A 25733-nucleotide genomic window follows, 5' to 3' on the forward strand; every position below is an offset into this window, starting at 1 on the left:
CACCTTGCTTCAAGCTCCGTCACACTGCTTCACGCTCTGTTACTCTGCGTAACCCTCTGTCTTCCTGTGCAGATTGAAATACTTTTTTTACACTACCCTGATGACTCCGTCCTGGCAGCAGGACTGGGTCCTCCGCTCCTCACTCATAGTATTATTACAACGGGGTACGTAGCGCTGTCGCTCATGAGCACAACAACACAGGCACGGGAAAGCTTCTTCTTCTCCTCCCTTTTGGTGTACTGGCGGTTGGCAAACGAATTGGCGCATTACCGCCACCAACTGGTAAAATAAAATAAGGCATGAGACGTGTTGTATTTTGCCAGAGGGGGAAAATATGCTCATATTCCTGCAAAAGAATTGCTGCAGTGTGTGTACAAAGTGTGCGTGTGTTTTGTATTTATTTATATTTATTTAAGTATGCTGTAAACTGTTAACAGTTAACATATGTCTTACTGACATACATATACATATAAGCAGAGGAAGAGTGAAGATATTTTCAAACATGTATTTTTGGATTGGACATTTTATGTCTTAATTTTAATATATACTTTTAAATGATTCTAAAACGGATGATTTATTTTCATTATTTTAGCCGATTGTTGTAAGTGACTATAAAAGTAGTAATTTGGAAAGTGTATTATGTTCCATTTTGTTGCATAAGCAGCAAAATCATACTGAAATAAAATGAATGAGAAACAAAAAAGTACAACGTACTTACTCTAAGGATGCATACAGAGAACAGGGGGCTCCTGTGACTCAACTAAAATCATAAAACTGATTTATGGAAGCTGATCTGTCGTAACAACAACGGGTGTTCTCAGGAAATGTTGCTCCGCCCCCTCAGCTCCGCAGCTTCTTGACAATTGCCGAACTATGCTCGCGTGCCACAGCTGAATCTTTCCGCTGAACTGACAGAGAGGGACGCTGAGTGACAGAGAGGGACGCTGAGTGACAGAGACGGACGCTGTGTGACGCTGCGTGCCACAGACTGACGATGCTTGACACAGACTGACGCTGAGTGACGCAGAGGTGCCAGTGCCACAAGAAGGATCTCGCTGTCTCTCCAGATGACTGACATTTACTGAGACAGTGGACCCTTTCAGAAAGTAGAACAAACTGTAGTGTATTGCAATAGTGTTTCAGGGTTTTCTCTTATATTTATATTTTCATCAAAATCACAAATATACTGTACCTGCCATGTGGTTTGTGATCATTGAGCCGAAACAATTCAATTAGTCAACAAGTAAATTGATCTGCATAAGCTTTGAGTGTTGATTAATTGTTAAGTAATTTCAAGCAAACACCCCCTCATTCTAGCTTCTCAAGATAACTTGCTGCTGCACTCGGTCTTTTGTGATCTTACACTGATGATCTTTGGGATTGTTGGTCGTATGATCAGCAATTTGAACAAGACTTTAGTCCCAATTAAGGACATCATCGTCATGCTTTTGAAATAGTTTAAGGGGAATTCAAGGTTTAATTGTAGTGAGTGTCAAAGTCATGTTTCACGTACATTTCACATTCACTCCGATATTTTTTTAGAGTCAACATCTTCTTTTAATTGGACTGTTTAAGGGTCATTCAAATAATGACAATCGGAATGTATCCACCAGAATTATATTCCTGATAATATGGGAAGGGTTTTGAAATTGAAAATGTGGAAAAAGACAACTTTGCAGACTTTTTCTGATGATCAAAAATCTTACAGGGCGGATGCAGGATTTCTTACATCTTAGTCCAGAATTTGAAGATGTTGCTTTTGGCTTTTTTTTTTTACTCGAAACGATTCATTAAGAAAGTAATCGTTAGAATAATAACTAATTAGCTATTTGGAGCCATAATCATTCTCATCATGTCCAATATTGTGCTGTCTCACTCTTGCTGTGCTCTGATTGGTTGAAATGTTAGGAATAACTTGATATTGGGTGTATGTTGTCTGTAGAGTAGCCTCCCAGGCAGCGCCTTACTACTTCAAGTGTGCGACTAGTTTCATCAGTCAAATGTTTATGATTAAAAATACAGCACAAAATACCACTATAACGTGTCAGACAATGGTAGCGGTTTAATGTCTCAATCTTACCCACGGAAAAGGATTCTGGACGCAACCTGAGCGAGCGCCAATGAGCCTGCAAGCCAATGCTTAGGGAATAAATCGAACTGAAAATGCACAACAAACCCCGGAAAAGGGAAGCGGAAGACTGAGCCAAACGTTGAACAACAAAGTGAAGTTTGTGAAGTACACAGTGACAGTTACCTAAAATAAACGCCTCGACAACCAGCCATACGGGGATGAAGGAAACGTCTTAGAAATGTAACACCTACGAGTCATCAATCGAGTCGAAAGGTGTCAGTTGTGGTAAAGCGCGTAGCTAGCGGTTAACCAGACGTTAGCTCGGTTTGACAACAAGACGCTGCTGCGCTTCACAACCCGACGACGGGAAAGTAGTTACCGAGCGGTTTGTGATGATTGTTAAAGGCCTTTACAAGTTTGTGGCAAATCAACCCGTACTGTCTGCTTTCAGGTGAGTTCCTTTAGCCTGCTGCTGACGGGCGGCTAGTGTTAGCTAACATTTACTCGATTTAGTTTACGGTAAACAGAAGCTCGCTTCAGAGTTAAACTAACGGTGACAGTGCGCGTACAGCTGACTTTATATCTAGTTTCCTCTGTTAGCCATTGCTCTTTTATTATGTTGCTTTAATGCAGTGATGGAAGAAGTACTCAGATTATATGTACTTAAGTAAAAGTAGCAATATCACTTTGTACAAATACTCTGTTACAAGTCCTGCATTCAGAACCTTACTCCAGTAATAAGTAATGGAGTAGTAGCATTGAAATATAACGTTACTTACTTACCAAAAGTACACGTAATGCAGAATGGTTCATTTCAGAATAATATATATAATATCACAGGATTATTGTTGATTATATTTCGTATCGATTATCTGAATCTGCATGTAAAGTAACAAGTGTATATAGTGAGATAGTAAAAGTAAAATGTACAATATTTCCCTCTGACATGTAGTGGAGTGGAAGTATCAAGTAGCATGAAATGGAAATACTCAAGTGATGTACAAGTACCTTAAAATTGTACTTAAGTACTGTATTTGAGTAAATGATACGTCACATTTCGCCAATGCTTATATGTCAGTTTCAGTGTCTGTTTTTCGTTTGTTTAGTGAACACATCTGGATTTGTGCCCAGTCCTCTCTGTTTCCTGTCCTCTGTGTGAAATGACCTGACTGACGTCACTGGTTCCAGCATCAGATCACAATGGCCAGAATAGCCTGGTACCAAGAGAAGGTAACACAGATATTCAGTTGTAAATTACCCTTTTTTTAAAGTGTACATTTAATTTATCCAACAAACCAATTAAAAGAAATCTCTACATATAGATAGACAGATCGGTAAGACATTTGAATTTGGTGATATTGGTACAGAAACGGCTTTACATTTATGTTATGAATGTATACTTCTGAAATGTTGGGGGGATGTTGTAAGATACATTTACAGAAAATAGATGCATTTTTTTTTTAAATGGAAAGTTTTATATCAATAAATGCAAATAGTGTCAGAGAAAACCAAGCGCACACCAGTTCAAGACTGAGATTTATGATTTGATTAGCTCATTTGACAGGGGCACTGCTCCTTTTCCCCCCTGTTTACCTTCTGCTGTTTTCGTATGACTGCGTACAAACCAAATGAAGTTGGAAAAAAACAGGTGTGATCTGTTCAACAGGTTACCGTATGTCGAGACATGTCGGGGGATATTTACTAAGCCTGTCAGGGCTCGAGGCTGCCAACGCCACAAAATCGTGCATCAGTGTAATTTTCCAATTCAGGTTATGAGCCCAGCTGCAGTTCATCTGTGTCTATAAGATCTCACGCCTGGCTGTTTAAGGCCTGTGTTGACGTGTCTGAAAAGCAGTAGAACGCAAAAGAAAGTGTTTTCAGCTCATAGGCTGAGAGTATTACACTTTAAAAAGTCCCATATTTTACCTTTTAAAATGCTATTTACACTAGTTCATGTAGGTATATTTAGAAATGTCAGTCTCATATTCATTATTGTAATATGTATGAGGGTCTTAACTTGCTGTCTTTAAATGTCAGAAGAAAATGTCATCGGTTCGTAATATTTTTAAATGTATTCATTTTAATTACCCAGTTTATTTGAAGACGCTTTTGGAGCCGTAGATGTATTTATTAAGATCAGCTCTCCCGCTCTGTTTCTTCAGTCTCTACACAATCGGGTAAAAAAACATCTGTTTTAAGTCCAATTTATTGGAATAATTTACCATAAGGATGAGCCAAAACATGCCCGAACAGCACTTTTCTTCCATTTGAACTGGAATTAAATCTGGACAAACTGAATGTTACTAATTGCCACAGACCCTGAGTAAATACTCCGTGGTGCTTAATTTGAAGAATCAGAATCAGCTTTATTTGGCCAAGTATGTGTGCACATAAAAGGAATTTGGGCCAATGTCTTTTTCTTGCATCTTTCACAATGTACTTGCATAGAATTAAAAAATAACAGCTCGGGGACAAGGATAACAAAGCTGGTCAGATGATAAAACATCTATATCCATGTCAACTGTTCTTTAAGTTGTAAACAAAACAAATAGTGCAAAGAAATAGACACTGAATGGATATACATGGCTTGAATTATGTAAGTATGTACATGTAAAGATGACTATACTGTATATACAGTGTGTAGGATTTATATTAATAGCGACAAATGATACGTACCTGTTAAAATTTGGAACTTGTAGTGAAAATGCTCGTCAGGGTAATGAATGTTCTGTTGTTGCTACAGATCGGAGCCTATGATCAGCAAGTCTGGGAGAAATCTCTGGAGCAGACGGATTTAAATGTAAGACAACAGCAGATCTCTGAAAAGAAATCAATTTTTTGTGTTTTGATCTTGTGCATTACCACTGTATTGAAAATACCACTTTCCATTCATCTAGTGTTTGGACAGCCAGCCGAGAAAGACTGGTCACATCAGATCAGACCTCATTGATGTCGACTTAGTAACAGGTGAGCATCAGTGAGGAGTAGTTCTCCATCTCTTGTTGGTGACAAAGAGACATTATACTCATCTGCATACAGACAGCTTGCACACTAACAAATCCATGTTCTGCTGTCAGCTAATACCAACCTCTGTCTACTTGCTTGAGCCCCGATAATGACAGAAGAATAACAAACCGAGACAAATCACAGGACTTTGTATCGTCGAGGAATATCGTCATGTTTGTAATGGGGTCAATGCAGCTGTGTGAGCGACTTCCTCGTTTCTCCCCGCAGGATCAACATTCGGCAAAGCCAAGCCAGACAGTCCCTGGACAGCTCTGACCCGGAAGGGTCTGGTCAGAGTGCTGCTGTTCCCGTTCTTCTTCCACTGGTGGATCCAGGTGACCTCCAGGTCCATCTCCTCATGGATCCTCATGCTGTATTTCATGCAAGGTTAGCTCACCGGGTCTATTCACACTTGGGCTGTGGGTTTCTCAGCAAAACTGCCCTAAATTTGATAATTAATTCAAATATTTACATAATGACAAGAGAACCAGGGCACAAGTAACGGACTACATACTGCAAACTGACTCGTACTGCTGAAGGATCTCAGTCCTGTTCTTTCTTGTTTTTATTGAAGATATCATTAAAACGATTTGAAAGAATAGTAATTCCTTCATGAGCCTCTTCTATATTGCCATAATCAATCATTTATGTGCTTTCAAAATCCACAGAGAAAGAGACGATATGGAGCCCAGCTGTAATGAATTACCAGTCTTGACATCCACATTGAGTAATGGTTTTAAAACAAACAAACAAACAGAGTCCCGTTTAGAATGCTTTTATTGCAACAGTGACATTTTGAGTGTGTGTCGTTCTTCAGCTGAAACATCGCTGCTGGAGTGAAAGTCATTCAGACAAAAACATTGTTTTCATGCACTGATCAATTTTGGGGTATTTTTCTTCTATTTTCTTTCAGACTAGTGGGAAGAAATACATCCAAAGTACACATTTAAGTGTTTATTTTACAAACAAATGTTCTATGTGTCACCAAATTTCATCATTTGCATATATAAACATATAACTTCAGTAATACCAAATAATGTTTTTTTTGTGTTATCTATTCGTTAAAGTGTTACCCTATTGGCCTCTGGTGTCTTTCAAAATGTATGGAATTTGATATCCTTATATTCCTCAACATCAGTTTCACCTCAGCCTCTGAACCGTACATCTTTTCATTCCTATCTATATTCTGAAGGTTTTTATTGAGGGGTTTGTTCATATATCAGTTGTTGCCCGATTTATATAGCATCTTATTTCTGAAAACATGGCCAAAAAAAAGATTGATTTCATGGCTGTTGGCAGTATTTTCTGATTTATGCAGTAATAAAAAAGCGCAATTCCAAATTCCCATTGTAAAAACATTTGACTCTTTAAGTTTTTTTACAAATAAATCAAGAATTTTGAACCTGGCTTCATCCAATGTTCAGGTTTCTGTTGTAGAAATGTCATATTTGATTAAAATATAGCCACATTTAAACTATATTTTCTACCATATTTGCCTGTTTTGTCGCCCCATGAATATTTTTAGATTTCCTCTTTTGACTTTGCTGAGCCATAGAAACACACGCAGGATATAAATATCAATGAATATAAAGACAATACGTGGATTTTAATACGTACCCAATTCAGAATCTCCATTTGTCACATTTACATTCAGTTATGTGCAACAACAAACGTGTTCCCCATCACACCTGAGCGACACAGAAAGACCTCATTAATAAGCATGAATTCTGTTATAATGGCTCCCCTAAGAGACCGTTTTGTTTGCTGTTGCCAAATGTTTTGCTCCCCTCAGTGGCAGCAGTGGTGCTGTACTTGGAGGTCCCTGGGGCGAGTGCCAGCGAGGTGTTTGGGCCCATGTGTCTGATGCTGCTGCTGGGCACCGTGCACTGCCAGATTGTGTCGACTGAGTCCAGCCGGTGGCCCTCGGGCAGTCCAGCTGCCAGCTGCACCACCAGCCCTGCTCGCAGACGGAGGTTGTTCTCTCATTGTTAGGCACTGCACACTCATTTGCCTTCACAAACTCACTCTCACCTCTTGGCACGTGCATAAACAAGAATAAACCCAAGGACTTTTCCATCAACCCGACGTTGTTTTATTCAGTAAAGCCTCTCTGATGCTCTCCAAACTCCTGTGGGTTTAAGCTCATTTTGTGACGCCTGCTGTATTTTGCAGTCTCTCGTCTTTGACTCTCCTTTTTATTCTGTGTCCTTTCAGGCCGAGGAAGGGCAGAGTGCTGAAAAAATCAGAAGAAAAGAACGACGGGGGGGACGCAGGGCAGCAGGGGCCATGGCCGTTTGAGGAAAGCCAGCGGGTGTACAGGAACGAAGAGAGGAGGGTACAGTCGCCTGTCTCACTAGTCTAAAGCCAAGAAGGAACTGATTTATGACGGAAGTAAAGATCACTGTCAGAATAAAAAAAAAGAAAACTGTCAATAAATATGGGTGGGATGCACTGGAAATGTAGTTAGAATTAAACTCTGGGTCCATTGCCAAAATTTAAAGGGACAGTCAATCCAAAATCAGAAATCCATATTTTGTTTCTTCTTACCTGTAGTGCTATTCATCAATCTAGAGTTCTGGAGATGTTGTCCATAGAGATGTCTGCCTTTCTCCCATATAATGGGACTATATGGCACTCAGCTTGTGGTGCTCAAAGCCAAGAAAATACATTTAAAAAGGCTCAACAGCAATGTCTCCTTCCAGAAATGATGACTCAGTTACTCAAAATAATCCACAGACCTTCTCGAGAGCAGTTTCGTGTTGAACCTGGTCATAATTTCAAGAGACATTGGTGTTCTTTCGATGTATTGTTTGAGGGGCCCTCTAGTCCCATTGTAGTCAAGAGAAGGCAGACATTTATATTGCTGATATCTCCAAAACTTGGCAACAGACATCAAAACAATTAGCATGATAAATAGTGCTACAGGTTAGAGGAAAAAGAAAATGTGGTTTTTGGGGAGAACTGTCCATGTTTGGCCTCTGGCTAATGAGGACGTGTAACTGATGTTTGCTGTCTCATTATCCGTACAAAGGCAGATTGATCCGACACTGATTTAGTGAGGATAAAGAAACACCTGTGTCTTTATTGCAATCGATGAACCTCCTCGACTGCCTCGAGCTTCTAATAAGAAGAACCATTGTTGATTGTTTTATTGACTCCAGGGCTGTTGTATTGGAGGTCATAAGATTGTCAGATAGTCTTGTTATTTTGGTAATTTCCTGTATTACAGGACTGAGTACAAAGCTGCCCTTGACTCTTTAATTCCGTTCTTGCTTTGAAGTGCACCATAGTGGGTACAGGCTGTGGCGTTAGTCAAAGTCCTGCATGTTTTGTATTACATGTTTTAAGATGTACGTGTGTCTCGATATTCTCTCGCAGACCACAAGAAAGTCAGGATTTGGGGCATCCGACGAGCTCTCCAGCGAGGAAGAGGAGGGGGTTCAACCAGTGGAAGTAATTCTTCCAAAACCTCATCAAGAGAGGCTCCCTGCTTCAACTTCTCCACCAATGTCTTCTGTTAGGAAGAGAAGTCTAAAGTCTCACTCCAAATCTCCATTAAGACCTCAGGTACACCTCGTTGTTAATGACACTGGAGTTTGACGTTTACTTTACATCCGTTGTGTGTTCCTCGTACAGAACAAGCATTTAGGGTTGAGCACAGTTCAGCGTGAAGTGAAACCACTCTTTATGTACTGAAAACAGGAAGGGGCCTCCGTCAAGGGGACGCCCAGAGAGTTGGACCGCCTCAGGCCGAGCGGGTGCTCGCTTCCCGCCTCCTTGCGTCCCGCCTCCGACACTGACGACACACTGTGGGAGGAGCTTCTCCAAGGGCCCGACTCCGCCTCCACGGGGAGCAGTGACAGCGAGTCGACCGGGAGGTTCAACGCTGGCGTGGCGCTCGCTCAAACCACCACTCTGAGCAGTGATGATGAGAGCCTGCAGCAGGGAATCGCCGGCGTAAGACCGTCTTAAATACTCTTCCTCCACTGGTTTTGTCTCATCGTGTCTTAAACATGTTGGTACATTTTATTCATGGAGGTCAAAACACTCCTAAGGCGTTACAACTTCATGGTGTTAATGTTAAACGTTGTACTATTTAAGTGCTAGCTTCATCAGCTGTCCCAGTCCCATTGGAACCCATCAGTAAACTGGATGTTGTTTATTGTGTTTCATTTCAGAACCAGCTGTCTTGGCTGCAGGCATGTCACCCATCCAAGGACCGGGTCAGTGCCATATTTTGGGAGCAGGGCGAGTGTAGGAAAGCAGACATGTCAGTGTTGGAGATCAGTGGGATCATCCTCACGCGGGTACACGTCACGCTCTTTACTTTGGTGTTCATTCTGTGGGTAAAGATTGCTTAGAGTCACGTCTGTGGTGGGAAATATTGTAATATAAGGAAAGCCTCGTTCAGTGATCAAATACAGTGACGGATAACAATTTGAATTAACTTATTATATGATTTACAATATGCCAAAATGTGATATTCCTACTCTGTCTGACGTATATGATCACTTGTAGACATTAGAAAAAATACACAAACACAGACTGCCTTCTTTTAACACAATCTTTTCTTACAGAGTTGTCTGTCAAGAACAACAGATTTGCCTTTCACAGCATTAAAATGTTGCTGCATAACAACATGTCTCTCTCATGTTTCTTGACAGGTGAAGTTGGTGGAGCAGGGTCTGGGTTACCTTGTGCTCGGTGGGCTGATGACCGCCACCCTGGCGCTGCTTCCCTTCGCCTTCCACTTGGCCCAGCGTCTGGACATGTCGCTCCTCGGCTCCCTGTCCCTCAAACAGCTGGGCGAAATGGCGGTGGGGCGGCGTGACACCCAGGTCTACGTCTTTTTCTTCATCACGATGGTGCTGAGAGTCTGCCTCATAGGACTGTTCTTCTTCATGATGTGTGTGGCTGAGAGAACGTACAAACAGGTGATACGATTTAATAAACCCATCGAACCTGAATGATGAAATTTGTGCCAAAAATCACATTCCTTCATGTCAGTCGTAACTCAAAAATGTTAATACAGAAATATGATACATACTGTTAGCTTGAGCTTTATTAACTCACTAACTAACTCACTAACTAGCAATATTATACTTCCTACTTGCGTCCCCCAAAGCATTATGGGAACTGTTCCAAACCATGATGTGATTATCCCAAATAGAAGTAATAAAATCCATTATTGTTTCCCTTTTCTTGTTTGTTTACCAGTGAGAATGTTATGTTAATATCCCAGGAACATCAATACATTATCCGTTCATGGACAGTTATCGCTCTGCCTTGAAAATCAACTATAGGAGTGAAAAAGCCTCGGGATCATTGTGTGATTGTATTATTACAGGTGATTGTATTATTACAGCTGCTTGTAGTTTGTTTTTTAATGTACTTCAATGAATTCTGATAGTATGCGACTTCATCCACACTCACCAATCCGCTTAGTCACTCACAGGTGCCGGTCTTCCCTCTAGTGGCAGTTAGGAAGCATTGAACCAGAATCACCCCACTCGACTCTCTGCAGGAGACTGCTAAACTCTGTCAACTCTGACAATGTGTATGCACGTCCATGTTTCCACCACAGAGACTCTTGTTTGCAAAGTACTTCAGCCACATCACTTCAGCTCGCAAGGCCAAGAAATCAGAGATCCCTCATTTCCGGCTGAAGAAGGTCCAGAACATAAAGATGTGGTTGTCCCTGCGCTCCTTTCTCAGGGTTTGTATTCACCTGCTTTAACTCTGTCATTGCTGTTACGTTCTTTCACCACCGGAGGGTTGCGATGGACGCGTCTTTGTTTGTAACGGTGACTCGCTCGTTCATTGCAGAGGCGAGGGCCGCAGCGCTCCGTCGACGTCATCGTCTCCACCATCTTCCTCCTGGCGCTCTCTATTTCATTCATCATTTGTGCCCAGGTCAGTCACGTGTCCGCTGGAAGAGATCAGATCTGTTGTGCCGGCGGCCACGACGAGTATCACGACTGTTGTTTTTCTCGCTCTGCCTCAGCTGCTGCACAACCACCAGACATTCCTGGATTCTCTGACCAACTGGGAGCTGATGGTGTGGGCCTCCTCCCTCATCCTCTTTCTCTTACGGCTGGCCGCGCTGGGCTCGGAGACCAACTGCAAATACAGCAACTCCTCAGTGCTGCTCACCGAGCAGGTAAGGACCCGGCTCTTCTGAACACATGGAGTTGCAGGTGAATTTGTCGGTGGGCTCGGCACAATAGGCGACACCATCGACTCATTCAGTGTTAGAATCGTTTCATCCAGGTTTGAATGACTGACGATGACTTTAGTGTACGATTTACAGAATGTAACACTGCTCTTGGTTGCAGATCAATTTGTATCTCAAGATGGAGAAAAAGCCCAATAAGAAAGAAGAACTCAATATCGTGAACAACGTTTTGAAACTGGCTACAAAACTGATGAAGGTAAGCAGAAATGAAGCTTCTTTGTTTAATTTACCACACAGAGTGGCTTTATCTGAATTATTGTAGTTATTGTACTTTGTAATATTACTACAGCAGAGCCAAAACCTTACTCTCGTCATTATTTTCCATGTCTAAAATATTGCAAATTTTTGTATTTTATTCCTGTCAAAGTATGATAATAGTTTTTCCCCAGATCCTAAACCATCTTTTAATAATGAGAACTCACTGATACTGTGCCTGAAAGCATTATTTATCCATGACTGCATATTACAGCAAATAACAAGCACATTTTAGTCAACAAAGAGACTTCATTTTACAACTGAATCATTTCTATAAGAACAAAACAGTGAGACTGGCCTCTTCCTTTTTAATGTTTTAAGTTTATCTTTAAGAATATGAACAAAAACTAAACTCTTCCAAATCTTAAACGCTGCCCCAAAGTTAGAACACAGAATAGCATTTAAACTACATTTAATAGTAATGCCTCATTGTTTGTAGTGAATAGCTGTTAATACCGCTGATCTCTGGCGGGGGGCTTAAGATGCTAACCATGAACTGTAATGTTCCTGGTTTGAGTCTTTGTTGCGTTCCTTATTTCCAGTCCTCTCTCTCTCTCTCTCTCTCTCTCTCTCTCTCTCTCTCTCTCTCTCTCTCTCTCTCTCTCTCTCTCTCTCTCTCTCTCGCTCTCTCGCTCTCTCGCTCTCTCTCTCTCTCCTATGTTCAACAATCAGCTTCTATAGGTCACTTAGGATTGACTCAAGACATCTCTAATAACTAGAACTAATTTGATTGCATTGTAATTACATTTGTTTCATTTATAATGGAGCTATTTCTGTCAGTGGTACCCGTGACATGCATTCCCTCTTACCTCCTCCAGGAGCTGGATATTCCGTTCAGACTGCTGGGTCTGACTGTAAACCCTCTCATCTACAACATCACCAGAGTGGTCATCCTGTCCGCCGTGTCTGCCGTGGTCAGCGACCTGCTCGGCTTCAACATCAGAGTGAGAGTCTTTCTGCTCAGTGTTAAAATACACAGAACAGATTATGGGTAAAGGGGCACTCAACTCAACTTTACACAAGTTCAGTTTAGCCTTCACATGAAGCAGTATTCAGCCTGTGACAACGGGTTGTGTTCTGTCTTCTGTGGCTCGAGGGAGCCTTCTGAAGTTTGATAGATACCCGCGTTGGAAGTCTCAACGCCAAACTCAGTCAGTTGCATTGTGGGAAATGTAGGATCCAGTGATTTTTTTGTGTTTGACTAGGGGACTACAGCTCACGTTATTTTCAACAATCTCTCTCTTGTGAATACCCCAACTTATTGAATTACAATACTAAAACACTGGACTGACCTTTAAATGAAAATTGTGAAATGTTCCGTTTATAGTTTCATATCACAAGCAAACCAGTGGGGCTGTAAGTAGCCTACAGGGATATCTCAGAAATATCTCCTCGATGCCTCAGTCAAGAGTTAGATTACAAGAGATCAACTGTGTACAACTCATGATTGTGAGGAGAGTATGTAGCTGGAGCCAGGAGGTTGTTAGCATAGCTTAGCTTAAAGACTGTAAGCAGGGGGGGAAACAGCTAGCTTGGCTGCCTCTTCTAATGTCATTGTAATTAAGCACAACTTGTTTTTATATTTCTGTTTGTGTACGTATTAAACAAGAGATGCATCATGGTCTTTACAGCTGCAAGCAGGTTTAATTATGTACTTTGACGATGCTAAGATAAACCAAGTTCTAGCCTCCTCCTGGCTCTATAGCTCTATATTTATAGCGCAGACATCAGACTAGTATGGATCAAAACTTGCTGCAAGAAAGTGAATAAGCATGCTCCCTAAAACAGTTCCTCTAATGAGGGATGAACCACAGTTGGTCTGTAAGACCTCTGTGAAATGACGCTATTCTTTTTTCCCCTCCTAATGACAGTTTTATCTCTTCTGCTTCATTTCCAGCTGTGGAAAATCAAACCTTAATGTGAAAACGGTCGGACACTGGAGACCAGAAAGTCCCCACGTCTGCTGCATACAGCGTCTCATCTGCAAAAAGACAAAAAAGTGCAAACCTACTGACTCTGTAATGATTGTCTGTGCCTTCCAGCTGAGACTTCTGTCTCTTGAGTTTCACGAGTCTTTCACAAGCCTGAGATGCTCTAAGAATCGCTCACACACCGTTACTGGCTCTGCCGGTGTCCATCCACCACGCCGCTAACCCAGCGCCTGACCATTGACCCTTGAGTGTTCCTCAGTATGTGGCTAAATATGGCGGTGAGTTTGAGGTCATTTCAGGCTTCTGTGGCATCCACATTCCAAAATGTGTACAGATGTGTGGACACAACATCAAAAGTAAATGCAGATGTAGATATTATTGTCTTGCTCGCTGATGTTTCTCATCAGTCTAACTGTAAATTAAGATGGGCTGCCAGCTTAATGAAGTGAATTTTCATAGGACTCATCTTTAATTTCAACCTTTTGTACTATTTAAAGAGGAAACCTTGTGATTGTAAGTGGGCTTTATTTATTCTGGTTCTGTTTTAGCACTTGTAATGGTACCTGTAAATGCTAACTCTCTGACCACTATCTATTGAGGACCATTGTTGAATGAAATGACTATGCAATGTTTGTATAGTTGTGCTCAAATGAAATATTTGATAGAGGTGAATAAATGTTTTTCAACCATGGATCGGTTTCGTAATGTTTCTCTCTCCACATGCTGGGTTGCACTTCATCCTCTGCAGAGCTCTTACTGTCTGTTAAGTCTTTTTTGAATTAGAGATAATGGGTTGTGCATTGACGTATGATCTATTATCAACGTTACGGTAGGAAAACAAATTATGACGTAGAGGCACATCTTCCGCTTGGAAGGACACCAGCCGGCCGAGGAGGCACCGCCGCACCAAGGACAGGCCGACCAGACTGGCTCCTCCGGCCGCAGCGGCGGGTGCAAACTCTCGGTCCGGCAAAATCGTGAGACCCGCGTGCCGACGGTGTAACGGCGTCCGCAGAGGCTTTCCGCCCGGCACGACTCGTCTTATTTACATATCGACCGGGTAAAAAATGAATATGATGCGTCCTGTGTAGAATATGTTTGAGGCGGATCATGTTGTTGGGCATTTTCCTTTGGGATTATGTTGTTATGTCTGATTTCGCGTCGCATGAACTCAGTCACCGCAGAGAGAATGATGGCATTGTAAACACAGTGGGTTTAGCCAAGCGGACTTCTTTCCCTTTAAGAGATGATGTGGCAGCATATTCATCCTTTGCGCTTCTGGTGGATGTTTCCAGGGATCCATGGAGCCAGAACATATCTTTTTTTAGAGAATGCACAGCTTTGTGTTTAAGATTCTGTTCTATCAGAGATGCATGGAAGTAATAGACTGACTAACATTGATCTGACTCCTCTGTTTCAGCCCATCTTGGATTCTGAGACAGAAAGAGAGCTGATTTTTTATTTTATTTATTTTTTACTCAAACAACAATCAACATGTCCAGCACTCAGCTAGACAACGGCTCTGCAAACTCAGCAGAAGCTAAGAAAGCCGACATGAGAATGAATGAGAAGAAGTGCTGTAAGTGAAGTCTTAAGTTTCCCACAATGATTCCATTTGAACAAGTTCTTCTGCATGACTGCTTTAAGAGTCCACAGGTGCTCTTGTAGCATAAAGCCTTGTATTGTTCACTGTGTGACACCTTCTGTGGTTTCCACTGTTCTTAATGAAGGAAATTGCCTTTCTCTCCCAGGACGTTTCCTCCTCTAACTTCTGTAGATCCTGTCTTCGATCCCAGTCCGCTGATGATATTTTTGCCTGAAGAGATAATTATTTTAGTCCAGTGCACACATGGCCTCATTATTATTTTGTCCCTTAAGGATCCTGCAACAAAATGCATTTTTCTTGCAGTATTTTCATTAGTTGTGTTGAAACGCAGCCTAACTTTCAGAGACAGTACATTTACATCTACGTACCTTAAATTCTCTGCCTGTTATGCAGCATTTTGTCATGCAGGTGATTCAGATTGGAGACACTATAACTGTGTAGGATTTCTATTGATGTGCTTGTGCATCTGTCCCCTGTGTAGCATGGGCCTCCAATATGACAAACTCTCCAACGGTGATCGTAATGATCGGCCTGCCTGCAAGAGGGAAGACCTACATGTCAAAGAAACTCACACGTTACCTCAACTGGATCGGAGTCCCAACCAAAGGTACATGACATGGGACAAAAACCTGTTCTCTCTTTGTGTGTTCAATTGTCCCCAACAGTAAATCTAGATCGATAATTTGTCACGGGTTATAAAATGAGGGTATGAAGATGTCTAATGTATTGATTACAGGTGATTACTTTCAAATGCTTTGCAATGATTGTCCAAACGTTCTTCATATTGGTTTATGTAGCAACCCCCATTTGACATGACATGTACATTTACATTATGTCATGACATGTACATTACAGCCTACTGTATGCGAGTATCTGAGGAGGCTGAATTCAGCATCGGCTGTAATGCCGTGTTAATGTCATTTGTTCATTTTTCAGTGTTTAACTTGGGCGTGTACCGCAGAGAGGCCGTCAGAGCTTATAAGTCCTACGATTTCTTCCGGCACGACAATGAGGAAGCCATGAAAATAAGGAAGTAAGTTCCACTTTTACAAAATGTGCCCATCGTGGGCTGTTGTTCAGTCATTCCACAGGACATTCATATATATTATTTATCTATCAGTAAGGGAGGCTGCAGCATTTCTACTGTCCAGTCCACACCTTTACTTGAAGAATCTTTTCACTTTTTTCAGGTTCATTTGTCTTGTTTATATTCATGCGAACATTTCCCCCAAGTAACACGGTTCTGTTTGGTATTCTGCAGCCTCCACTGCTGCATCCATGACTCAGCTGTTTTCAGGCCTACAGACAGAGTCAGCATAATGTTCATACTACCTTAAACTGGCACTGCTTTATAGTAAATGTGCAAAGTGTCACCACCAAGTTCTTCTGCTTTCTATTCAGATCAAATAATCACTGCTTATTTCCAAAAAAAAGATGAAGAATACAGATTACAACTGTCTCTCTCTTTCCTTCATGGTCTTATCCAGCAGTGGTAATCGAAATGGAGTTTGTCATTCAGGGCTTTCATAAAAATGCGACAGGCTCTTGACAGCGTCCCAACGCTGACTCGTGACCTAGATATTAAACAAGCTGCCGCTGTCACTCTGAAGCTGACACAAGCCCGCCAGCTGGGTCGAACAGTAGCTGTAAAGACGTTGTCTTTTTCATATAAGAAGTATCAGTTTGGTGGGGTTAAAGGAAAAGGTCTACGTCTTCTGAAATACGCCCTTTTGCTTTCTTGCAGAGAGTTAGATTAGAAGTGGTGGCCAGAAAACAGCACGAGATTATCCCAAATGGAAATTATTCCCCTGAGTGTAAGTGATGGTGACATTTTGGAAAATACGCTTCTTCGGTTTCTTGCCGAGTTACCTGAGAATGACTAGGCACATTTTCCAAAAGTGTAAAACCGTTTCTTTAACTGTACGAGACAATTTGGTGTTGTTCTGTTCAGTAAATCCCTCAGGATTCCTTCAAGGTAGACTAAACCCACCCCAAAAATATTACTTTTCTTTCAAAAGAGCAGTCCAAATGAAACCGTGCACAATAAGGATCTATGGATTATCAAACCTGTAACCAAGACCTTTTGTCAAAGATAAAACATATGTTGCCACTGAGCTTTCCAAATGTATTTTTTTTCCAGTGCTTTCAGCAGCACATATTAAATTCTATGTACCTCAATGTTGTTGGGGTGGCAGCAGAAATTTAAAGAGCTAGATATCTCATAACCTCGGCAATAAAAAACAAAACTGTCTCCGTGATTAGACCATAGGAGGAGATTAGAAAATCTTTTTTGTGTGTGTGTTTGAGTTACCTGATCTTTTAACCAAGATACTATCAATATCCCTCATGCAGAAATGTGTAAGATAAGACACTCATCTTTTATTTGCATGATTCCAATGACATAATACCACTAATACTTTCAGATTTCTGACATTTTCCATGTCATTTACGAATCTTTTTAGTGATGAGCCTTCTGATGGTCCTTCCGAGCACTGTTCCCATGCATGTTTTCTCTCTCTCTCCCACAGGCGGTGTGCTCTGGTAGCTCTGCAGGATGTGAAGGCGTACCTGTTGGTGGAGGGAGGTCAGATCGCGGTGAGTCCTCTCTCTGCCTCTGTCTCTTTGTGTCTCGATGTTGACTCATTTCCAAACGGAAAAAAAATACCCAGAGTCGAGTTGCAGTACGACAGTCTTAATCCTAAACTGTCCCTCAAACATTTGACCAGTGGAGACACGCATCATACATGAGAAATACCTTCCCTCCTTTGTGTTCCTTTTACTTTTTAGGTGTTTGATGCAACTAACACAACAAGAGAACGGCGTGACCTCATTCTAGCTTTTGTGAAGGAGAATGCATTCAAGGTGAGATTTGCTGAATTATGTTCATACTTTGCAATTGTTTCCTCTTTTCCCTCATGGGCTTTGGTGGGAAATAGGCGTTGATATTTAAACACTGTGTATAGAGCAGTTTCCTGGACTTAAAGTGAGACTACGCAACTTTGGTTAAGCCACTGTACGCCACAACCACCACAGCTAGTTCTACTCCCCTATTTCTTTGGTTCAGAAAGTCTCTTAAAGGTACTTTGTGTAACGTCTGCCCACTAGTAGCAATGTTGAGCAATGTTTTTGGAGCAATGCCCGTTTTGATTGCATCTCCTCCTTGTGCTCAAGGACACACATGCGTGTGAAACATAACACTCAGCTCTGCTGCCAGTTTCCTGCTGTACTCCACTGATTGACAGTTAGTTTTTTTTCCTGCACCAAGACATGTTGCAACACCCCAGGAAATGCAGAAAAGAAGACGTAACGGCTAGCAAAAAGGGTTGGAAACAATTCAGTCAAGAATACACACAATTCATTTTGGTAAGAGATAGTGAATGTAAACATCACTGTTTTTGTTTTCTTGAAAACTCCACTGAGTGCATTTAATGATCTGATGTGGAAACAGCTGATTGTGTGACATTGCATGGATTCAATGGACATTTTCAGGAAGCTTTTGCACATGTTGACCCTGTGAGCTGCCCTCTGTCCAACAGGTGTTCTTTGTGGAGTCGGTGTGTGACGACCCAGAGGTCATTGCTGCTAATATTCTGGTATGATCTCATGTCACCAACCACACTCAAAGGTTTGACTGTGACTTCTTGAGTCGTCTCGGTCGAACCCGTAATCTATTAATATTCACACTATCTACAGTGTTATGTGAGAATGGCCGTGCTTGCTCACATTGTTTGAATGTGCTACATACCTGTGACAGGAAGTGAAAGTGTCCAGTCCAGACTACCCTGAGAGACACAGAGAGAGGGTCATGGGGGATTTCCTCAAGCGAATCGAGTGCTACAAGGTTACTTACCAACCATTAGATCCTGATGATTACGACAAGTAAGAACTGATCTTCTGCTTCTACATTGGTTTTTCAAACATTATTTAATACTTTTTACAATAATTAAATATTCCAAGAGTATTCACATAAAGCTTATTTTGGAATGTTCTTTTTAACCCAGCAGTAAAATAGTTTGCATCTTGTGTATCGTTTTGTGGAATAGCGGTTGCAGTTCAGAAGAACACCACTAGATGGTGTCGTTGAACAACTATTTGACTCACCAACATGATTCATTGGCACCTGCAGGGACCTATCGTTCATCAAGGTGATGAACGTGGGCCGGCGTTTTCTGGTGAACCGCGTTCAGGACTACATCCAGAGTAAGATTGTCTACTACCTCATGAACATCCACGTGCACTCTCACTCCATCTACCTGTGTCGGCACGGAGAGAGCGACCACAACGTTGAAGGCCGTATCGGAGGAGACGCCGAACTGTCTCCTCGAGGGAAACAGGTTCTCTTTTCATAATCCTCATTTAATGAACTCAGATCAGTGGGATAAGGTGTACTTAACTGTATTATTATGAACACCTGAGTCATACCCTTTATCACATCTAAGCGTCTCCTTTTCCCATTTTCTTGTCTCCGTCAACTGGTCATGAATCGAATGAAGCAGAAGTACTAAGGAATTAATTAAGAAGAAATGATGAACAGACAGATGATTGTAATTCTCTCTCTTTATCTCTCACGTCCAGTTCGCCCATGCCCTGCGAGACTTCATTGAGGAGCACGAATTGTCGGATTTGAAAGTGTGGACGAGCCAACTGAGAAGAACCATCCAGACAGCAGAGGAGCTGGCCGTCCCTTATGAACAGTGGAAGATACTCAACGAGATCGACGCAGTCTGTACCTTCATTTTACAATTGGGATGGGAATTTTACAATTCTATGAATCATTACAGATTCACAGCGCTCTGGTTTAGATAGAGAGAAACTATATTTTAGTCATTGGATTTTTTTAGATACTTTAGCGGGAGGAAATGGGGCTTTCTGATATTACGTAACATAATATCAGTTGTTGAAGAAGTACTGTAAAAAAAATACTATGTTACAAGTAAAAAGTCTTGAACTGAAAATCTTACTTGAGTAACAGTATGACAGTATAATATAGGAAATTGAATTAAAGTATTGAAAATAAAAAAGTACTCAATGTAGAAAAATGGCTTCTTGCCAGTTAACTTTCTGTCAATCGATGAATCTATTAATAGTCGTTTCATTTATGACAAAACATCATATTTTATAAGCTATTTGAATGCACAAATCTGAATTTGTTATCTAACTATTAACTATTAACAAATAAATATTCTGAGATGTAGTCGAGTAGAAGTAGAGGTGGCATAAAAAGAAATGACTGAAGTACCTTAAATTAGTACTTGATACAGTCCGTCACTTCACAATTGCCAAAGTGAAGAAGGTGTCGAGGTAAGAGCGACACAGCCACAAAGCATTTCAGTGCTTTTGTTATTGTTCAAGCATAGAGGATCCAGAGGAGAAACCTCACAGGGTCTTCATAGAGATGGGAATATGGTGATTACACCTGGTACTCTATTTACAATATAATATACTACTATATATATATATATATATATGTACTACTATCACATGTGTAACGCGTCTGTATTCTGGTCTTAAAACATGTGAACCTGACATTATTCTTTTAAAACATCCTGCTGCTGTTTTTCTTCATATAATCTCTATGTGGACGATATGTAAATTCTGCATGTGATGTTTTCTTGGCAGCGAAGTAAACAAAATGTTGTGGAAGCTTTTTTTGTGCGTGTGTGCAGTGACGGGCTTCCACTCTCCTCTTTACTTGTGCTTTTGACATGAATACAAATGCTGTTGTCCTTCCCCAGGGTGTGTGTGAGGAGATGACTTATGAGATGATCGAGAACGCGTTCCCAGAGGAGTTTGCTTTGAGGGACCAGGACAAGTACCACTATCGTTACCCAGGAGGGGAGGTGACCTGACAACACTCCTTCCATACTTTTGTTTGCAATAAACTGAATCCTGTTTGTTTCAATGTGTCCTTCGACGGTGGGTTTAAAACAGTCTCTTCTCTGTTTCAGTCCTACCAAGACCTTGTTCAGCGCTTGGAGCCGGTTATCATGGAGTTGGAGCGGCAGGGCAACGTGTTGGTCATCTGCCACCAGGCTGTGATGCGCTGCCTGCTCGCTTACTTCCTGGACAAGAGTGCAGGTCAGACAAACACAAGTGCACACACACACACACACATACACACATATACACATATGACGTCCCACCAGCAGATAAGACAATTTTGCATACACTCTTCTTCATCCCATAGAAGACCTGCCATACATGAAATGCCCGCTCCACACAATACTCAAGCTGACCCCTGTTGCATATGGTAAGCTTTTACCTATAGCTCTCAATATTACACCATAACTCTCATTCTTTTTCTGCATTACATGTTTTATTAAGAATGTATTCTATCTCCTATCCTCTAGGTTGTAAAGTGGAGATGTTTTATCTCAACGTGGAGGCAGTGAACACGCATCGAGACCGGCCTCTTGTAAGTCGCTCTGCATCGAGCTGAACCACATTGTTGCATGAATGTGCATACAGCATCGTTAAAGTAAAGCTTCAAATGCGATCATCGCTGCAAATTATGTTTCTTGTTTACTTGCAAAGTAATTATTCCAAACTTCAAAGTATAATCCAAAGTCGAATCGGCTCGTGGTGTCTGCACTTCATCCCCTGTGTGAGGCTTTGCTGCCTTGAATCCCTTTTCTGTGTCTCGGTTTTGTTTTGTTGCTTTCATCTTTAACCCGAATTAATCAGCCTGGCTTGAGCTGCAAGCTAATGAATGTTAAGTCGGTTGTTAATTTGGTGTTCTTTTACCTCGATGGAGGCAACGGCTGTTCGTGTTACCTTGCTTGGCTGATCTAATCATTATTCTTTCTCTGGTTGCACCCTGATATGAAAATTGTGTGTGAAAGACTGGCGTGTGTGGAGCTACTGGTCCCATTTTAAAATCTCATATGAATCTTGATTGGAGCAGCTGTTCGTCTGTCTGTGCCATCAGGACTGCACAGTTCCAGTTCATCAATGTTTGGTGTCGTGTGGTTGAATAACTGGGTTGAAACAGCGTCTGTCACTTAAAACGGCTTCAGTTGTTTTAACCTGTTGCTGTGGATCCATGTTGATAGGACGGCTAGTTTGTGTCTGGTAAGGTGTCGCCATCTCCCCCCCCCCCCCCCCCCCCCTGGGTTTTTGTGTGTTCCCTCATCTTTTTCCCCTAACATTTGCAGTATTTCATCTCCTACCAGGATAAAATCCCCAGGGACTCTGCTCTCATACATCGGCGGAATAGTTACACGCCCCTGTCCAGTCACGACCAGGTCAAGCGTCCCAGGCTCTACAGCGCGGGCAACCAGCCCTGGCTACCGCTCGCCCCCACCCCATCAGCTCTGATGCCAGAGGGACGGCAAAGCCAAGTTAGTGCCGTAGCTACAGGCTCCCCCATTAAATCAGTCACCGTCAACTGTACTCAGTCACCTCCCACCACAGTTTGTAACCCTGTGTCTGGCATTCCCTCGCCTCAGTTTTGGATTGTCTCGACGATTTAGTGTCCGTGTTGGAAATGACGTATATAGAATCCATCTCTGTATCTTTCTCTCTCAGGGCATGTCTTGGATCTTGAATGGGTCTTCTTATGTTGCGCCTGTCTGTTTCCAAAGTCAGATGTTTGTCTTGCATGACCTCTGCTTCACCACTGGGCTGTCTCCGGCTTGAATATGCAGAACAGCACGTCTGCTTTTATTAGTTAGCCTCTACGGGATAGAAAAGACACACACACACACACACACACACACACACGCACACCAAAGGCATCTTGTACTGTATTGTGGTACAAGTACACATTGTTAGCTCAACTTAACCTTCATAAATCTACAGTGATGATTAAAAACTGAATCAATTTGAGAAAATGAACACATTACACAAATGACAGATGTCAAACTTACAAAAAATGTTGAAATTTAAAAATGCATCTTCATATCTGTACGTGTCGTGTATGTGTTGGCCTGGCCTCATGGGTGAAGTGCTACAGCGCCTCTCCACATTTCTATCTCTCTCTTTCCCCACTTCCTCTAAACCGGTCTTACAGCCTCGGACAGGAAGCAGTTGTCTGTGAGTACTTTTGAGATTTAGTACATGTGTAGCCCGCCTTTCAGTTTCTTTCCCACAGTTCAACTCATGTCACAGTAACCCATGGCCATCTGTTGTCACAGTGGTGCCTTTTTTATGGTTTTCAATCTTTTGGTTTGTCTAATCTTCGAACCGCCTTTGTACTTGAATAAGAACGAAAGCTGTCGGCGTTGTTTCATCTCAGTGTTCTTATCAGGACAACTCTTATCAGACGCTGATTCTGTGGTAGTTTCTTAAATGGTAGAACTCTTTGATTATGGTATTTATTAGACGCCTAAATATATTTCTAAATGGGAAAATAATGTAGGAATTCTCAGGGTATTTAAGTATTGATTTCCTTGTTATTGCATATAATTAAGGCTACTATATCATACATGGAGCCGGAATGTGATTTATTCTGAATCACTTCTTGAGAATGTGCTAAAGAAGAGTCTCCACTAATGTGGACCGTCACATTTCTCAGAATGACCTCATTTTTCAAATAGGAACTTAAAAGACTGCTGGCCCTGCTGGTAGGCTGTTCGCTTCCTCCAGTAGGATCTGCTGCTGTCATTTGTGAACGTCGGTGACATTTTCTTTTCCTTGAAGGAGTCCCTGTGCGAAGGAAGCGACTCTGACAGTCCAGAAGAAACTAGTGGCTGTGTTCGCGTCTGAGTGAGGATGAAAGTCTCTTCCTTCACGGCACAATGTGGGCAACAGTTCTGGCTTTTTTTTCTTTTTTTTTAAACCACATTTTTGGAAATGATGGTCAGATTTTGAGGTCACTTTTTGGTTTTGGTCCTGTCAACCTCTCTGTTTAACTTTACTCTGCATGCCGAGGCTGAGAACTGGAAGCCTGACTATTATAATCATAAACATTTCTGCATGTGCAACAAAACCAATCAAAACAGGCAACTAATCATTATTGTAAATAATGCCTGACTGAAGTGAAAGTATATCGATAGAATTAGCTCTTCTGTATGAATGTAACAAGAACAATTTTCACTATTGCAAATAGTTATAAAGTAGATGTAGTAAACATATTTTTATGATATATATATATACTCTAATCTACCATGCAAAGAAGCTGTAGATCTTATAAAATGTATTCCGAGCTATCATCCATTATGTTTTATCTTATTGATTCGGTTTATTGTGTATTGTGTTTGTTATTTTAGGATTTGAGAGAATGTACTTTTTGGCTTCTAAAGGAAATTCAAATACTGAAATGGTTTGTTTGACAAATACACAACATTTCTGGACATACTGCGGACCAGCAGCGGTTTTAAAACCAACGTAGTTTTCTGTCAAAAGCTGAAGTTTCACAATGTTGTGTTATCCGTCACAATGTTCACTAAATCCTAAAAGTTCTTCAGTTAGTCCAGTTAATGTATTGTTCGTCTTGCCTCTATATATGAGGAAGGGATGTTGTGTAACAAAAGCATAACATTTAATGGTATTTTAGCTATTTCTTGGCATTTGTGTTCATGTTATCATCCTGGCCAAACTTTTAATGAATTTATTTTAATGTTCTTTACCCTTTAAATTAGCTTTAAATCAGCCATATCCGAAACACAAAATCCTTCTATTTTACTTACTAATAATAGACGGATGCACAAGTTCCATTCTATGACTTTGTAAGTTTTGACAGTGTTTTGCTGAATCAGCCTACTTGTGCCTTTTAAGCAGACAGTAAAAGTGAATTTTGAAGTTACATGAATTTATTCCCCGTAAACAATGAAGGAGACACTGAGCATGTGATATTTTCCAAATGGTTATTCTATTATTTGTGGCCTTCATTTAATTGTTCTTTGTTTCACAATCCTATAAGACATATAGCAACAGCTTTGCTTGATATATAATAGGCCTCCGAGATTGGAAGACATTTCAAATCAAGGTCATTACAGTTTATGATTATTGGACAGATGGGTGTAAAACCATACAAAATTATTCAGCAGATATAACTGTAATTAATTGTTTTAAAGAACTGGAAACTAATGTGTTTTGGCCTCATTGACAGAATAAATGCGTTCTATTCTCTTGATGTGTTTCTGCGGTTTACTATTTATATTCTAGCAGCACTCCACCCACTACAACACTTGCAACAAGGAATTCAAACCTTAAAAACATGAATAATAAGTTAACAACTAATAATTTGTTTTTTAACTACAGTCCTTATCTAAACACATGAGGTGAGGAAAAGACCAAGGTTGGATCAGTTATTAGTGTTTGTCAATGGGATTTTTAAACAGGTTTTCTTACCTCTGGAACAAAAGTTAGCATCACACTGGTTCCCTCGACAAAAAGCCAATTAGATTTTATTTTGAATTTTGTGTTATTGCAGAAAATAAGCTCTGTGGCAAACACAAGTTTGTGGTACTTTAGTTCAGCAAGATGATTAACTCAACACCACTCGATGTGAAATTGCAAATGGTACACACAAGCTTATGTGATTTAACATTTTGTTTTACGACCTACACATCCTTAAATACCCCACTCGTACATTTTTGCTTTTACGTGTCTTGAAAAATCTAAATGAGACTTTAAAATGGCATCACAGCCTTATTGTGTACTCGCGCTCATGCAACCGTAACATTG

At 41.1% G+C, this 25733-nt stretch overlaps 2 protein-coding genes across 9 annotated transcripts; both read left to right on the top strand.

The window, feature by feature from the left end:
- Positions 1 to 2194: 2194 nt before the first annotated feature.
- Positions 2195 to 14189, top strand: phtf1 (putative homeodomain transcription factor 1). Of its 2 annotated transcripts, none has more exons than XM_079265692.1 (17): positions 2195 to 2522; positions 3178 to 3301; positions 4815 to 4871; positions 4969 to 5038; positions 5306 to 5464; positions 6870 to 7050; positions 7292 to 7412; positions 8456 to 8644; positions 8780 to 9034; positions 9256 to 9384; positions 9742 to 10011; positions 10662 to 10793; positions 10904 to 10990; positions 11082 to 11237; positions 11413 to 11508; positions 12386 to 12558; positions 13465 to 14189. In XM_079265692.1, the coding sequence occupies exons 2-17, from the start codon at positions 3272 to 3274 to the stop codon at positions 13718 to 13720; spliced, it is 2361 nt and encodes a 786-aa protein (XP_079121818.1). In that variant the 5' UTR covers positions 2195 to 2522; positions 3178 to 3271; the 3' UTR covers positions 13721 to 14189. The 2 variants fall into 2 exon arrangements, with proteins under 2 accessions (XP_079121818.1, XP_079121819.1); XM_079265693.1 differs by having other exon boundaries at positions 12386 to 12511; positions 13465 to 13621.
- A 206-nt stretch (positions 14190 to 14395) lies between these two features.
- Positions 14396 to 25169, top strand: pfkfb2b (6-phosphofructo-2-kinase/fructose-2,6-biphosphatase 2b). 7 transcript variants are annotated; one of them, XM_079265700.1, is made up of 17 exons: positions 14396 to 14558; positions 14919 to 15077; positions 15586 to 15711; positions 16041 to 16137; positions 17633 to 17699; positions 17892 to 17966; positions 18641 to 18697; positions 18859 to 18983; positions 19231 to 19438; positions 19680 to 19826; positions 20840 to 20944; positions 21053 to 21182; positions 21292 to 21354; positions 21455 to 21519; positions 22277 to 22444; positions 23116 to 23138; positions 23745 to 25169. In XM_079265700.1, the coding sequence occupies exons 2-17, from the start codon at positions 14993 to 14995 to the stop codon at positions 23812 to 23814; spliced, it is 1611 nt and encodes a 536-aa protein (XP_079121826.1). In that variant the 5' UTR covers positions 14396 to 14558; positions 14919 to 14992; the 3' UTR covers positions 23815 to 25169. The 7 variants fall into 7 exon arrangements, with proteins under 7 accessions (XP_079121826.1, XP_079121822.1, XP_079121825.1 ...); XM_079265696.1 differs by lacking the exon at positions 23116 to 23138; XM_079265699.1 differs by lacking the exon at positions 22277 to 22444 and having other exon boundaries at positions 23051 to 23138.
- Positions 25170 to 25733: the final 564 nt, after the last annotated feature.

The sequence above is a fragment of the Melanostigma gelatinosum genome (assembly GCF_949748355.1).
Source record: "Melanostigma gelatinosum genome assembly, chromosome: 3".
NCBI classification, from domain to species: Eukaryota; Metazoa; Chordata; class Actinopteri; order Perciformes; family Zoarcidae; genus Melanostigma; species Melanostigma gelatinosum.

Excerpts from the sequence above, each read along its gene's own strand:
- phtf1 (XM_079265692.1), top strand. The coding sequence starts at position 3,272 with ATGGCCAGAATAGCCTGGTACCAAGAGAAG. Across the intron at positions 7,051-7,291 it reads AGCCCTGCTCGCAGACGGAG|GCCGAGGAAGGGCAGAGTGC; the intron begins GTTGTTCTCTCA and ends GTGTCCTTTCAG. Across the intron at positions 11,238-11,412 it reads CAGTGCTGCTCACCGAGCAG|ATCAATTTGTATCTCAAGAT; the intron begins GTAAGGACCCGG and ends TCTTGGTTGCAG.
- pfkfb2b (XM_079265694.1), top strand. The coding sequence starts at position 14,993 with ATGTCCAGCACTCAGCTAGACAACGGCTCTGCAAACTCAGCAGAAGCT. Across the intron at positions 17,967-18,640 it reads TGAAGGAGAATGCATTCAAG|GTGTTCTTTGTGGAGTCGGT; the intron begins GTGAGATTTGCT and ends TCTGTCCAACAG. Across the intron at positions 21,520-22,276 it reads CGCATCGAGACCGGCCTCTT|GATAAAATCCCCAGGGACTC; the intron begins GTAAGTCGCTCT and ends ATCTCCTACCAG.